Below are 15,108 nucleotides of genomic sequence, written 5' to 3' on the forward strand. Positions count from 1 at the left end.
AAAAGTTTCTTTTTTAAAGAAACTTGGAGAAGAATCTGGCAATGAATTCTGAAGTTTTTAGGCAACACTTCCAGGAGGGGAGCATAGCCAAGCTTTGTGACTACCTTTAGAATAAGGAAGTGGAGAGAAGGAAGCCTTTCAGCTGAGAGAATGGAGAAGGACCAGAAATTCAGGAATTAACATAACATTTTCCCTGAACCACAAGAAAACTAGCCTAACTGATACTCATTCTTTACAAATCAAATTGAAAAAAGAAGCCATTTACTCTCACTCTTTTCACAGTTGGAAATATGGAATTTTCCAATATTTTCAGTGAATTCATGACTCTGACTCTATTAAAAATCAGGAGTTGAGGAAAATAAAAGCAGCCATTGCCAGTCAAACCAATTGTATCACAAAGTCACAGAATTTCAAAAAGGGAAGGAACATTAAGAAAGTATCTGGTTCCTTAAATTAAGAAAATATCTCAACTTTTTAAACCATGCAAGAAGCCAACTTCCAATGACTATGACAAGGCTTTTCAATTTCCCTGAGATGTAAAGTCTCATCGTGTCACTACATTCATCGTAATACATAGATAAATGTGTGTAGTTGGCCCCAAATCCCAACAAGCCTTCACGTAGGAAGAGACTAATTGTCTCTCAGACCTAAAGCTATGGGACTGCCAGAGAGAAGTTCTTTGTGAAAACAACTAAAGTGCTAACCCTACACCTGATTCTTTCCATTACACTAACCTTGCATTATTAGCCTGTGGTTAATGTAAACGTGATATTCCTGAGAGAAATCTAAAATACCCAAAAGGATTATTTCCTAACAATAAGGACAAACAGGAAAACAGATGGAGGTCATTCGGATATATTTCAAATCCCTGCCCAGTTTTCTCTAGCAAACAAATGTAAGCAATTATAAAAATAACATCTACAAGATACCAATATATACTTTTTTGGTATTTGGGCCCTCTAATTTTAGGAAGGGAATTCTTAGGAGTCATTACTAATGAGTTTAACAATCGCATAATGATAACTTTACTCACTAATCAACTGCAGTCTTTTTTTAATGCTACTCAACTAACAAGTTTTTTTGAGTTCAGAGATACATTTTTATAAATTTCAACCTTACAAATATCATAAAATGAATAAATATACTTGTAAATAATAACAATAATAATAAATATATGCTTATTTCTTAATTCTATTCATTCATGTCACTTAGTTATATGCTTTATATTATAAAGGAGAAGCAATTATAACAACATTGTATTTCTTTAATATTTGCCTTTAAATATGATACATTTAAAGATATTTCTCATGACAAAACACCAAATACAAAAGTCTGTTTAATCTATAGAAGACTGGTTAAATAAGTTCTGGAATACCTACCAAAAAAAAAAGATCAGCTACTATAGAAAATAAACATGAGCACTGATAGGAACTTTCCACACTGCTTAGCCATCTATCCTTTCATGTGCATAGTTTTATTATTGTTTTCAATTGTTTTAAATTCTACTAGTATTATCTGTACAGTGAGGTTAAAGGCTATAATGGTTTTACTTTTTAGACTATTATGTACTTTAAAAAAATCACAAGTCATAGATACATGTTTTATTTTCCACACACAAAAAAAATGGCAAGTCTGGCTGTGTAGGGCCTTTATTACAGCAATGAGTATGGGGACTTTGTAGGAGAGGAAGATGCTGTCTAACATGTTGCAAAATTATTTAACTGCAGAACCATTTTTAGAAAGGATAACCACAGAGCCTAATATTCTATGCAAGAAATATTAGAAATTTCTGACTTTACCAATTAAGAAAATATTCATTGAATGGGTTCCTTTTTGTTAATTATAGAGAACATGATAAAATGCATTTAACCTATGTAAGTCCTATAACTACTTTGACCTTGATGCATATTTTAAAACAACTAAATTTATAATTCCGTAGTTTAGGGTTTGGCTTTTTTGTAAAGAGCCAGATAGTAAATATTTTAGATTTTGTGAGCCATATAGTCTCTGTTGCAACTATTCAGCTCTGCAGATAAAAAGGGAAGCAGCCATAGATGTTACATAAACAACTGGACACGCCTAAAGCCTGTAACATTTTACCTACAAATACATATTTGGCCCATGGGAGCTAGAATGTAAATCCCTGGTTAACATTATTTTTCATGCACATTATAAAAACTAAGAATCAAATAGCCCTGTAAAAGCATGTGGCATGTGGTATTTTGGGATCTTACACTCCATAATAGGCTAGGCAGCTCTGTTTAGCCAAGGGTAGTTCCCACAGATTGCTGACAGCTGAGGTTCTGTCAGCCAGAAGCAATCCCAGCAGCCAGGAGAGATTCCTTCTGTCCTAAAAGAGAATTTGGGACATAACACAGTATTAAGTACGATACCTCTCTTCAACACAGATAGCTGAATCTGATTACTATTAATATATTTACTTATTTGCTCTATGAGAATATGCTAAAAGTAGTTTATTAGCTAATCACCTATGTTAGAGTATTTTAGATTGGTCCTATTATTTTTCAATTATATACAGTATTGCAATTTATAAATTTAAGCATATTTTTTTTTATATTTTTGAAACTGTATCTTCAGAGTTAATTCCAAGAAGGAGGATTGCTAGGTGTTTTACTTTAATAGATTTTAAAATATTGAACCCACTTCGAGTTCATGAAATAAATTGCATTTGTGTATAATGTATTCCTTTATTAATGTGGTATTATATTCCGATCACTGATATTTTATTTAATATCTTTGCAATGATATTCATAAGTGGTATTGCTTTATAATTTTCTTTTATTGTAATGACCTCATTAGATTTAGATATCATTATTATACTTCCATCTAAAAATAGAATTAAGAAATTTCTATTTGCTATGCTCTGGTACAGTCGTGTAGTATTGGGACAACCCCATTTCTGAAGGTTTTCAGAAATGAGGTTGTCCCAATAGAATTTCACTGTGAAAATATCTGACATTAGTGTTTTTTTTGTAGAGTATTTCCTAGATAATGTTCTTTATTTCTTCTATAGAACTTACTATGTCTTCTAGAACAATATCCACTTAATCTAGGTTTTCATATTTATTTGTAGGAAATGTCAACAGTTACATATGTTTTTAAGTTATTCTCTTTCAATGTTTATTTCCCCTCTTTTAGTGTAGTACATGAATATTGGTATTTTCTTTCATTTCTTTGTCTATTGTTGGTTTTATATTTTTAAACAACAGGATTTTGAGTTATTAATTAGATATAATTTTTCAATTTCTTACCTCATTTAATTTCTACTTTTATATCAGTTATTTCTCTGTATGTGTGTCTCTTTATTTGTTCTTTTTCTAAGTTTTTGAGTTGAGATCATATTAATTTCCAGTTTTTCATTTTAATTAATACAAGTATTTAAGGTTATAGATTGTCCACTGATCTTTGTTTTAAGTACATTTCATAGATTCTGAGATGTAGTGATTTTTTAACATTTTATTTTGAGATAACTATAGATTTACATGTACTTTTAAGAAATAATACAGAGATACAATATATCTTTCCTTCAAATTCCCGCATTTGCATAGGTATATTATCATTTTCATAAATGTATTACAATATTACAACCAGGAAATTAACATTAACAAAATCTATTAACCTTATTCAGATTTCATTAGTTTTGCATGTTTTATTTACGTATGTGTATTTAATTCTATGCAATTTTATCATATATATGGACTTGTGTGACCTCCACTGCAGTCCAGATACAGAACAGTTTTATTACAAAGATCATTCATGATGCCATTTTACAGTCACAGCAAACTAGTTCTCTCCCTGCTTCCTCATCTTTGGCAACAAATAAATCCATTCCCATCTCTATAATTTTGTCATATCAAGAATGCTGTATAGTCTACAAGCCCGTGAGCAAGCCCAATCCTGTCTGATCTCAGAAGCTAAGCAGGTTTGGGCCTGGTTAGTACTTGGATGGCAGACCACCTAGGAAGCCCAGGTGCTGCAAGTGTAAAAAAAAAGAATACTGTATAAGTTGAATACAGATACAGCCTTTGGATGTAGGCTTTTTTTCAATTAGCCTGATTCCTTGAAATCCATCCAAGTTCTTGTATATATCAATAACTCATTCCTTTTTATTGCAGAGTAGTATTCTGTGATATGGATATACCACACTTTGTTGAACCATTCACATTGAAGGACATCTGGTTTGTTTCCAGGTTTTGCCTATTATGAATAAAGCTTCTTACAAACATTTATGTACATAAGTTTTCATTTCCCTTGGATACATGTCCAAAAGTTCAGCCACTGGGTTGTACGGTTATTACAAGTTTAGTTTTATAAAAACCTGCCATATTCTTGTCCAGAGTGATGGTAGCATTCTACATTCCCACCAACAATACAAGTGATCCAGTTTCTCTATATCCTCATCAGCATTTTGTGTGATAACTATTTTTTATTTTAGCCATTCTCATACATATATAGGGCTATCTCATTGTGGTTTTAATTTGCATTTCCCTAATGGCAAATGCTGTTGAACATCTTTTCACATACTAATTTGCTGTTTATTATCATCTTAAATAAAATGTCTTCATTCTTTTGCTAATTTTTCAATTGAACTGTTTTTTTTTTTTTTGAGGTGGGTTTGAGATTCTTATTTTATATATTCTAAATACAAGTCTTTTTTCAGATATGTGGTTTGCAAATATTTTCTTCCAATCTGTAGCTTCTCATTTTAGCCTCCTCACAGAATAAAAAAAGGTTGTATAGAGCAAACTTTTTTTTGTAGAGCAAAGATTTATAACTTCGATGAGGTCTATTTTATCCATTTTTACTTCTGTAGATCATGCTTTTGGTGTCAGTTCTATGAACTTTTTACCTAGCTCTACATCCTGAAGATTTTCTCCTGCATTTTTTCTAAAATTCAACAGACTTACATGTTACATTTAAGTTTTTAAATTAATCTTATTGGGGTAGCATTGGTAAATAACATTACATAAGTTTCAGGTGTAAAATTTTATAATACATCTGTATATTTCATTGTGTACTCACCACCTGAAGTCTAGTCTCCTTCTGCCACTGTATTTGACCTTCTTCATCTTCCCCTCTCCACTCTTCCCCTCTGGTAACCACCATACTATTGCCTGTATCTATGTTTAAGTTTGTGACCCATTTTGGTATAAGGTGAGATTTAGATCAAGGTTTGTTTTTTTGGAGTTTTGTTTGTTTGTTTGTTTTTACCTATGGATACTCTAGTACCGTTTGTTGAAAAGTCTATCATTTGCTCCACCACCATTTGTTGAAAAGTCTATTCTTCCTCCATTGAATTATTTTTACAATTTCATCAAAAGAAGTTTGCTAAAATATGTCAGTTCCTCCACTAATGCCACACAATCTTGGTTACTTTAACTATGTAGAATGCCTTAATATCAAGTAGAATCATTCTTCTTTTGTTCTTTTTTTTTAACATATTGTTTTTACAATTTTAGGTCCAGTGGCTTTCCATATAAATTTTAGAATATGTTTATCTATATCTACAAAAAAATCTTGCTGAGATTTTTTTTAAATAGGAATTTATTACAACTGTAGATCAATTTGAGGAGAATTAACTTTTTACATTGAGGCTCCAATCATGAACATAGTATGTCTCTTCATTTATTTAGGTCTTTTTGGTTTCTTTCATCAGTATTTTGTAATTTTTACCATATGTATATTATATAGTTTTTTAAAAAATGATAAAGAATTTCATTTCCTTTGGAGCAATTTTAAGTGTTATTGTTTTTATTTGTTTCATTCTTAGTATGTGAATTATTTTTTGTCAGTTAACCTTGTATTCTATATAAGGTTGATATATGTTTATATCAGTGTCTTCTTGCATTGCCTGTAGTATCTGCTTTATAAAGTTAGTTATTTGGTGGGTAGATATTCATAACTATTATATTTTCATTTTAAATTGTGTTTTTGAGATAAATTGTGCCTTTCTTTGCTGTATTTAATATATGTTGTCTTTTATTCTACCTATCTGATAAAAGAATCACAACTATTCTTTGTTGTTTCTGTTTGCCTGGTATACCTTTGTCTATCCCTTTGTTTTTAACCTTTCTGAATTTCTTTGTTTGTATACATCAAACAGTTGAGTCTTGCTTTGTGACTTAAACTGAGAATCTTTTTCTTTCAACAGGTAAGTTAAGCCTATGAACATTTATTGAAAAGACTGATACACTTGGTCTCTACTATGTTCAATTATTTATGTCGCAATTACTATGTCTGTTATATTTGCTTTCCCTATGTGATGTGCTTTCTTTACTTGTTCTTTTAACTTTGTATTTTTAACTTTCATCTTTGACTTAATGGTTATCTTTCAAGGACTCCTTTGTTCTGGTTTTCTTATTTAAGCTTTTACTATCTAGTTAGAAGTTTATAATGGTATCCCTGTTGTTTATAGAATTAACGAGTTTATTTTACTTTATTCTTTCCCACTCCCTTCTCTCATTTTTAGCTAGATTATTTCTACCTTCAAATGATATGATATTTGTATATTATTCTTTAACCTTCCTCTCCATATTTATTTTAGTCTTTAGATCATCAATCAAAAATATTTAATGTTTATCATCAGTTCCTTAGTCACTTCTTGGTTAGATAAAGCTTATCTTTTTTAGATTACTCAAAAATTAATTCTTAATATCTTTAATGATTAATTTATTCATCAATAGCCTTAACACATAAAGGACAGTTTACCTAGGTAAAAATGCTTTTTTTCATACATTCTTTCCTAGAATATTCTAAAAATCTTGCTCATTGCTACCTTGTTTTATAGTCTGCTTTTGAGAGGACTAATGGCAGTATAATTTTCACGAAATTTATTTGTTTATTTGTTTAGACCTGAAGAACTTAATAATTTTTTTCTTTAAAGTTTAATAGTTTTACTAAGATATGTCTATGGTTTGATGATTCTGGATCAATTTTCATTGGTAACTGGAAAGTCCTGTAGATCTGTGTCTATTTTATTTCAGGAAATTATAAATATTAATGTTATTCCCGTGTTTTTTCTTCTTCAGTAACTTTAATTACATTTATGTGAATCTTCTTTGCTTGTCCGTGTCAACCATTGCCTCTCTGACCAATTTTACTCCTTCATTATTTCAATTTGTATTCCTTCTGATATTTTCCAACTTTTTTCCTCAGGCATCTTGTAATTTAGTCTTTATTTATTATACGATTTTGTCTTTTCCTTCTTTTCTTTCCTGAGGTCAATCAACTGCCATTTTATTTCTTTATGATTTTGGTATATCTCTGTCCTTTATAAATTTCTAATTCAAAGTTATTGAGATTTTTTTATATCACCAAATGTTTGAGAATATTTAATTTATTTCAGAATGTTGGTTAGTTTCCATGTGTGTGTGTGTGTGTGTGTGAGTGTGTGAGAGTGTGTGTGTGTGTGTGTGTGTGTGTGTGTGTGTGTTGGGAACTTTGATTGCTTTTAAAATAGTTTTATTCTCATTTGTAGTTTTCTCCTAGAGGTCAAAACTTCTTTCATCTTGTGTTTCATGAGCAAGTCTACTGGTTTACGGTGATTTAGAATACTCTCAGTTGAAAAGCAGCTCCTCTCCCCTTTGTCAGTATAGGAAAATGCAGGGATTTTTTTAACGAAAACATTTGGAAGATAGTTTTCGTGTTTTGAATTCTGTGATTTTTTTTTCTTTTGCTTTCAAAACTTTTCCCTACTTGCTACATTTCTCTTCACTGCACAATTTCCAGAGTCCACCTCTCTTCTCCTTTTTACCCTCCCCCAAAACAATAATTTTCTGAGACTGCATACTTTTCAGTCCCTGATATACATCTAGTGCTCTGATAAGTAAGGGCTCATTTTCAGTATTTTAGCACTTAATGTAAAATTTCTTTTTTCTGGAGATGATTTTAGTCCATTCTTAGGCCCTCTATTTCCTTCTCCTGTCTTCCAGACTGTTTCTCAAAACATCTACTTTTACTCTCTGCAAATGGTAGGTAGGAACTGCAGAAATAGCTCCACTGCAAAGTGAGGTTTATTATCTACTTACAGGTAAAGTGAAGTTGTGTTCTCTGTTTTCTACTTCTACGGAAGGCTTGGGATTTGTGTGGGTTTTTTGTTCTTGTTAATTTGTATAGTTTTGAAAACTATATTGGAAGATTTTAATTTAGGTATCCCCTATTTCTTTGAGTATCCAGAGTCAACATATGTAATTTAAAGAATGACAGTTGAGTTTCATCTATAAACTCTTAATTTCAAATAGAAAAAAATATAAACTACTTAAGATTTTATTCAGGATTTTTCACAATATGGCTCCAATTTACAGATTCATTAATCAACACTTAATTCCCAGCCTTTCATTTCGTACTCTGTTTTAATAATTGGTGCCACGATTTTCAGCATTCCTTCATTTTGCCTTGTATTTCTCATCTCTGAACCTTTACTTCTCTGCTCTTCTCTCCCTGATAAACTCCCTCCATTAAATATTCACTATCTGAAAATATTATTTTCCTGTTTAGTGTCTATCTTTCTCTTTAGTTGTAATTAATTCATCATTATATGGAAAGAAATCAAACCAGGAGTGATTTCCCATTCTTGAGATTGGCAGGATGACCAAAAGCAACATATAAGCAAGATAATATTTTTCTCTTTTTCAAAAGATAATTACTATGAAAGGAATATATTTAACAAAATCAATCTTCTATGATTCATTAAAATTGAACTCCCACTTACCGTTTTGATAACATATGGTGAACTTTTCCTTAATATACATTATGATTATCAAGTTTGAGTTCCTGCAATATTTCATATTCTTCAAAAAATATTTTAAAGATATAGGAAGTTTTAAATTATTAAAGGTCTTAATTTTTTTCATGGCATGAATACTTTTTTATTCTTGATTAACTATGACATGACATAATTAGGAGTTTGGATGCCAATTCCAAATTTTAAAAAGAGGCCAAATAATTTGATATTTTCTAATTCATAGATGTTGGGATTGACCTCCACTCTCATTTATACTCATGAACTAGGGTGTTCTTTGGGTTCCAAACATCTAGAGCAGAATATGAAGAAAATAATACCACGTGGAAATCAAATTCACTGACAATCCATGAACTCCGAAGTTCTTTATCAAGAACTCCAAAGCAACTACAGTAGTACCCCCTTATCTATGGGCATATGTTCCAAGACTGCCCAGGGGATGCCTAAAACCACAATAGTACTGAACCATACACACACACACACACACACACACACACACACAGACATACACACACACACACGCAACTATTATTTCCTATATATAGATACCTTTTCACACTTTATGGCTTCTCTTCGGCATATTTAAATTTCATCATCACTACTCTTATGTTTTGGGGCCATTATTAAGTAAAATAAGGATTATTTGAACACAAGCACTGCCACATTGGGACAGTAGATCTGATAACCAAGAGGGCTACTAAGTGACTAATGGAAGGGGAACTTATACAATGTGGACATGCAGGACAAAGGGATGTTCCACCTCCTGAGCAAGACAGAGCGAGACAGCACAAAATTTCATCATGCTGCTCAGAATGGTACACAATTTAAAACTTATGGATTATTTATTTACTTTTGATTTAATATTGTCTGATGGCAGTTGACTCTAGGTGCCTGAAACTACAGAAAGTGAAACCATGGATAAAGGGGGATTACTGTACTTCATTTTAGTTCCTAACCACTCTTATACTGTAGGGATTAGTCTAGCCCAGTTAAACTAAACGTACAGTGCCCTTATTGATTCAACTTGATAGTGTGGGTTTGTTACTGATTTGGCATATTTTGTTTATTAAAGAACTTCCTAAAATAATTCTGTTAAACTCTAAAGCATACTAAAATGAAATATAAAAAATATTGAAACAAGATTCTTCTTAGTCTATATATAGGCAGGCACTGAACCATACTTTAGAAAATTAACTTTTAATAGTCTCCTCTTTAAGTGCTCCTGCCTTTCTAAGCAGTACTTTCCCAAATAAATGATTTCACCAAGTAGAGGAAATACTTATAATTGCTGGAATTTTCCTAGTAGTCCTCAAATTAGACCAGTGTGCAGACAGCTGGCCTTAATATCAAGATACTAACCACACTGAATTATTTTGGAAATCAAATTTAATGCTCTTTAGCTGATAAAATAATGCCTTGTTTCCTGAGTTCTTTTTCTTATATTTTTCTCTCCCTCTACCTTGTCTTCAAAGATCACAACACAAACTGCATTTTCATAACCAAGTTGAAAAATATGTTCAGAATCAAAACATAATTTTTATCTCTTTGGTTAAAAAGTTCATACATTAACAAAAGCATTTTGTAGGGCTAATTGTTATGGAAAATTACAGGAAAACAGTCTAAACTATAAGTAGCTTTACCAGATTGTCTTTCTTGCTGCCTTCAACCATAGCACTTCAAAAGAATGACTGTCTCCCTTCCTTCCTTCCTTCCTTCTTCTCTTCCTTCCTTCTTTCCTTCCTTCCTTCCTTCTTTTTCTTTCTTCCTTCCTTTCTTCCTTTCTTCCTTTCTTCCTTTCTTCCTTCCTTCCTTCTTTTCTTTCTTTCTTTCTTTCTTTCTTTCTTTCTTTCTTTCTTTCTTTCTTTCTTTCTTTCTTTCTTTCTTTCTTCTTTCTTTCAGCTATAATCTGGGTTCTCATTTGAAAGAGATTTATACTAAGTGGAAATTATATTTCAAACTCTAGTCCATCTGGACTGGCAAGAAAATGAGCAAAATGTTTTGTCCTGAGATTATGCTCTATAGTGAATAACATTGATTTTAATGTTTTTTAAAAGGTTGCTAATATCACCAAACATATTCATTTTTTTTCATAAATTTTGCACAAGTTTATATATTTAATATACAGGTAGAATTTCCTATCAATGAGATTTGATATGCACCCTGTTGAAATAGAGATACAGAAAGAGACTTCTATATCGTCAATTGACTGTATTTTTTTTTTAAGAAAATATTAAGTGGATAATCAAAGAAAGATAAATTTGGGGTAGTTACACCAAAAACTGATATTTGGTTAGTTCCAGGGTAAACTCTACAACTACAAATTTATTAAATCATTACTAAGGTGACCTTAATAGAATTTAAATTACTACTGTAAACTTTTATCTGGTCTCCCTGCCTCAATTCTTGCATCTTCCATTCTCCATATAGAAGTCAAAGTAATCCTTTAATATTGTAAATCACATCATGTCATGCTTCTGCTCTACACCATCCAATAACTTCTTATGTCAGAGCCTACTCCTTTTTCACCAATATGATTTACCGTTCTCTGAGAATATAACCCCTGACTTCTTCAAACGCCTAGAATGAAAAGTACATTTTCTACTTTCTGTCAAAGCTAAGTGTGGTCATAAGACTAAGTTCTCTTCAGTGGAATGAAAATATAAATGTATTTAATACTTTCTGGGCTATAACTTTATAAATAGAAGCGTTTTCTTTGCTTCTTGTAGTTTCCGATGATTGAAATACAGTGTTGATTGCTGAAGTTCATCTAGCCTTTTTCATCCCTAAAGCTAAAACTATATTCTGAGGATGATTAAACAGCAAGATAGAAGGAGCTATATTCCCAGGAACTCTTTGAAGCTGAACTTGATACCTATATCTTGACATCCTTATAGGAAAAATAATTGATCTATTTTTTCTTAAGCTATTCTAAGTATAAATTTTTCAGCACTCTCAGTGCTACCTAATTCTAACTTTTTATGTGAATGAGAATAAAATTAAAGTCCTTTTCATGGCCTACATGTTCCTTGGCTAATTTTAGCCCTTATTTCCTACCTTTCCCTTCCTTCAGCTATACTAGACTTCTCGCTCCTTCTTGGACACATCAAACACATTATTAACTAGGGTCTCTGTTCCTTCTATCCCTCAGCCTGTTAAGTTCTTTCCCTAATCACACTATATCTTTGGACCTCCTCCAGAAAAGCCTTCTAATCACTATATCTATTTGGACCTCCTCCAGAAAAGCCTTCTAATCACTATATCTAATCACTATATCTAAACAAGTTTGTCTTTGTCTGCTTTATTTTTTTTATAGAGTTTATCAATCCCAGTTAAGATATTATATATTTTATTTGCCTTTTTGTGTATCTGTCTTTTCCACTAGAAGATAAGTTCCTTGAGGTAAGCACTTCAATTTTGTTTTCACCCTATCTCCCAGACGAAGAGCCAGTCCAAGCACAATTGCATAACATGTATGTATGAATGCATGAATAATTGATTATACATGTACTTGCCCAGCTACTGTTCTTATACTATCATGAAGTATATATTCTATCTATTATACCCCAAATAGTTAGGGTGGTAAATTGAAATGATACTGATCACTTTTTTGAATAGTAAATTTGGTAAAAGAATCTTCAAGAATTTTCAAAGTGCCACTTGGTGATTTACATTGTTGATTTCATTTTTACACACAGGAAATAGGAAGAATCTAAATGAGATTAGACCATAAATTTAGGTTTTTTAAAAAAATTTGCTAAGAAGAGACCAAAATGGAAATGCATTTGGTGTATCCCATTCTGAACTGGACTTTTTGACACAACAAAGTATTATTTAACATTCTCCAATTCAAAATTCTGAAAATATATTGATCTCCCATTACTCTGAGATTATTTGGCAATGATTGCTTTATGGACAGGAGTAGAATTTTCTCTCAGTGAGCATTCCTACAGTCAATCACACTGGAAAGCTGTCAATCTTGGGGAAGATAACAAGCCTCCAGAGGTGCACCTCAGGGTAAGAAGTGTTAAAAGCTTTCTTTTTCTCTAAGCATTGGACATGCGGCAGGGACTCTGAGAATGAGACCCTGAGAGTTCTCCCATTGGTGGAGCAGCCTGGATTTAAACAGAAAGGGAGCCTGGTAACAACTCTGTAGTATAGGACTACAACTGTGTAATAATTGTAAACTATTTCCTATGCTATATTTCTTTCTAATGTGGTCAAACCTTCAGGAACATCTTAATAAATGTTCTCTATGTCATAGGAATTAAGAGAAGGAAATATTCCATATTTTAGGATAAAGCAGTCAAAGAGAAAGCAAGAGGCTTCTTCCAATATTCAGGGTGCTAGTCTCATCCTGGGTAGGGCTGTGCCCAAAATTTATTTTGTCATAATTGCAAATGGCATAATGACAATTAACTCAGGCCGTACAGCTGAGGCAGAAGCATCACAGCGTAAAAAGGAGATTGGAGGGAAAAATCAGAGAGACATGACACATAAGAGCCAAGACTCTGAAAAACTGTCAGGAATTGTTAAAATTAGAATTTGAGAAGGTATTCATTTCTGTACTAAAGTCTATGGGGAAGTCATCCCATTTTAATGAAGGCGACCTAGGTAAGATCTCTTTTATATGCTCTTTTCTATTTATATTCCAGAAATTATTCACCAAAGAAGAAAGCATTTTTCACCTTGCAGTAAAAATTGTTTTATTGTTGTTGTTTTACTCAGCACTGCCTGTAAATTCTTTAGGAACCGCTTCCTTTAATCATGTATTCCCAGAGGCTACCAATAATTGCTTGTGGAAGTCTTGTTCTAACAGCATTTATAGTCTTTCTCATGATTTGAATGAAATAACATGTATAAAATATCTGTCATAACAATGTTAACTCAATCTTAATTGGTGCTAAGGGCCTTTTACAAACAAATGCTAAAAAAAAAAAAAAAAAAAGGCAAGGAAAATTTCAGTATACCCTTATTGCAAAACTTCGCATATTGTCATAGATGAGATGAAATAAAGTAAAAAGACTGCTCTGTACAATTTAAGTTTAAGAAGTTCATTTCCACATTTTTTTTTCAATTCTTGTCTTTCAAAATGTACAAAACTAGGATTTGGGGTAGCAAATAGTCTGAGAAGAGACATGGGAATAAAAGGGTCCTTTTCTCTCAGCCCAACTGTGACCTAATTCTAAGAAAATAAGCTAGCTTCAAATTATGATCTTTCTAAATACTTTAACTTCCCTCCCCAAATGCAAGTTCTTGGGATTTCTGAAGCTAAAACAAAGGAAGATCCTGGCTGAGATCCAGCTTCGTCCTTCACCAGATACTAGTTAGCAACAATTTTGCCAGATATAATTTAGTAAACCAACACATCCTATTATGTGTGGTATCAAAGACAAATTGATAGACAATGAATGTGTAAATTCTTATTTATGATCTTAGCCGTACAAAGCTCATGAATATAAAACATTTTGCCAGGGCCCAGGATTTTGTAAAAATTCAACTGTGTTCATTCATTTGTCAATGTTCTTTCTTAAGTTAGGCTTTTCAGCTCCTGTCCTTTAATAACTCTGAGAAGCTTCCAACTTAAACTCAGTCCTATGGATACTGATTGTTTTTCTGAAACATATTATTAAAGTAATTGGTTCTATTTAGTCTGTGTGCACAATGGTAGGGACTCAAATACAAAGGAATTAGTATTTTGGAAAATTCCTATGATTACAACAGAAAAGTAAGGATGACAGATTTCACATGGTTTAAAATCAGATTAAGAGCCCCAAATGAAATGTCTGTTTCATTTCATAAGGGAACATCATCATTTCTTTCTACAGCTGACTGTAATAGATAAGTTTTTGGATCAAGAACTCAAACTGTGCTTTAACTGTTAATTGTGAAGCTGAAAATAATATTAAAAAATAGCAAGTCACTACTTAATAGGTGTGAGAACAGAAATCTAATTTTCATAGCTGAGTATTATTTTTCTTAATTGTGATTTCCTCCATATAAATAGATTGGTATTGTTCCTGTCATCTCTTTGTGTACTTCTATAATTTGAAAAAACTTTTCTCTTTAGATAAAATATACTTATTTTTATACTGCTTTAAACTACCTTATTTTATCTTTAATTAAGGTTTTTGTTTGCCCCAACTCAGGAACCTCAGGGCATCACTAAGCAGAATTAGAGTATAATTTGATCATCATTTTCTGAATTTTGGGAGAATTTTTAAAAGCATAGACCATTTCTTGAAGCATAGACTTATGCCTCTGAGCTTCCTGACCTAGAAGAGCAGATAGGTTGGCTCGTGGTGTCATCGGAGAGAGATGTCAATCTCACTTGAAAGCATGTGCTGCTG

General features: G+C 32.0%; 1 protein-coding gene across 1 annotated transcript in view; it reads right to left on the reverse strand.

Annotated features, from left to right (window-relative positions):
* EMB (embigin) overlaps positions 1 to 15,108 on the reverse strand; it is a 62,953-nt gene that overhangs the window by 11,443 nt on the left and 36,402 nt on the right. The window contains exon 9 of the mRNA XM_025047218.1: positions 2,235 to 2,350. Coding sequence (XP_024902986.1) covers positions 2,235 to 2,350 — 116 coding nt within the window. The remainder of the gene's footprint in view (positions 1 to 2,234; positions 2,351 to 15,108) is intronic.

The sequence above is a fragment of the Pteropus alecto genome, unplaced genomic scaffold (genome assembly GCF_000325575.1).
Source record: "Pteropus alecto unplaced genomic scaffold, ASM32557v1 scaffold73, whole genome shotgun sequence".
Taxonomy (NCBI): Eukaryota; Metazoa; Chordata; class Mammalia; order Chiroptera; family Pteropodidae; genus Pteropus; species Pteropus alecto.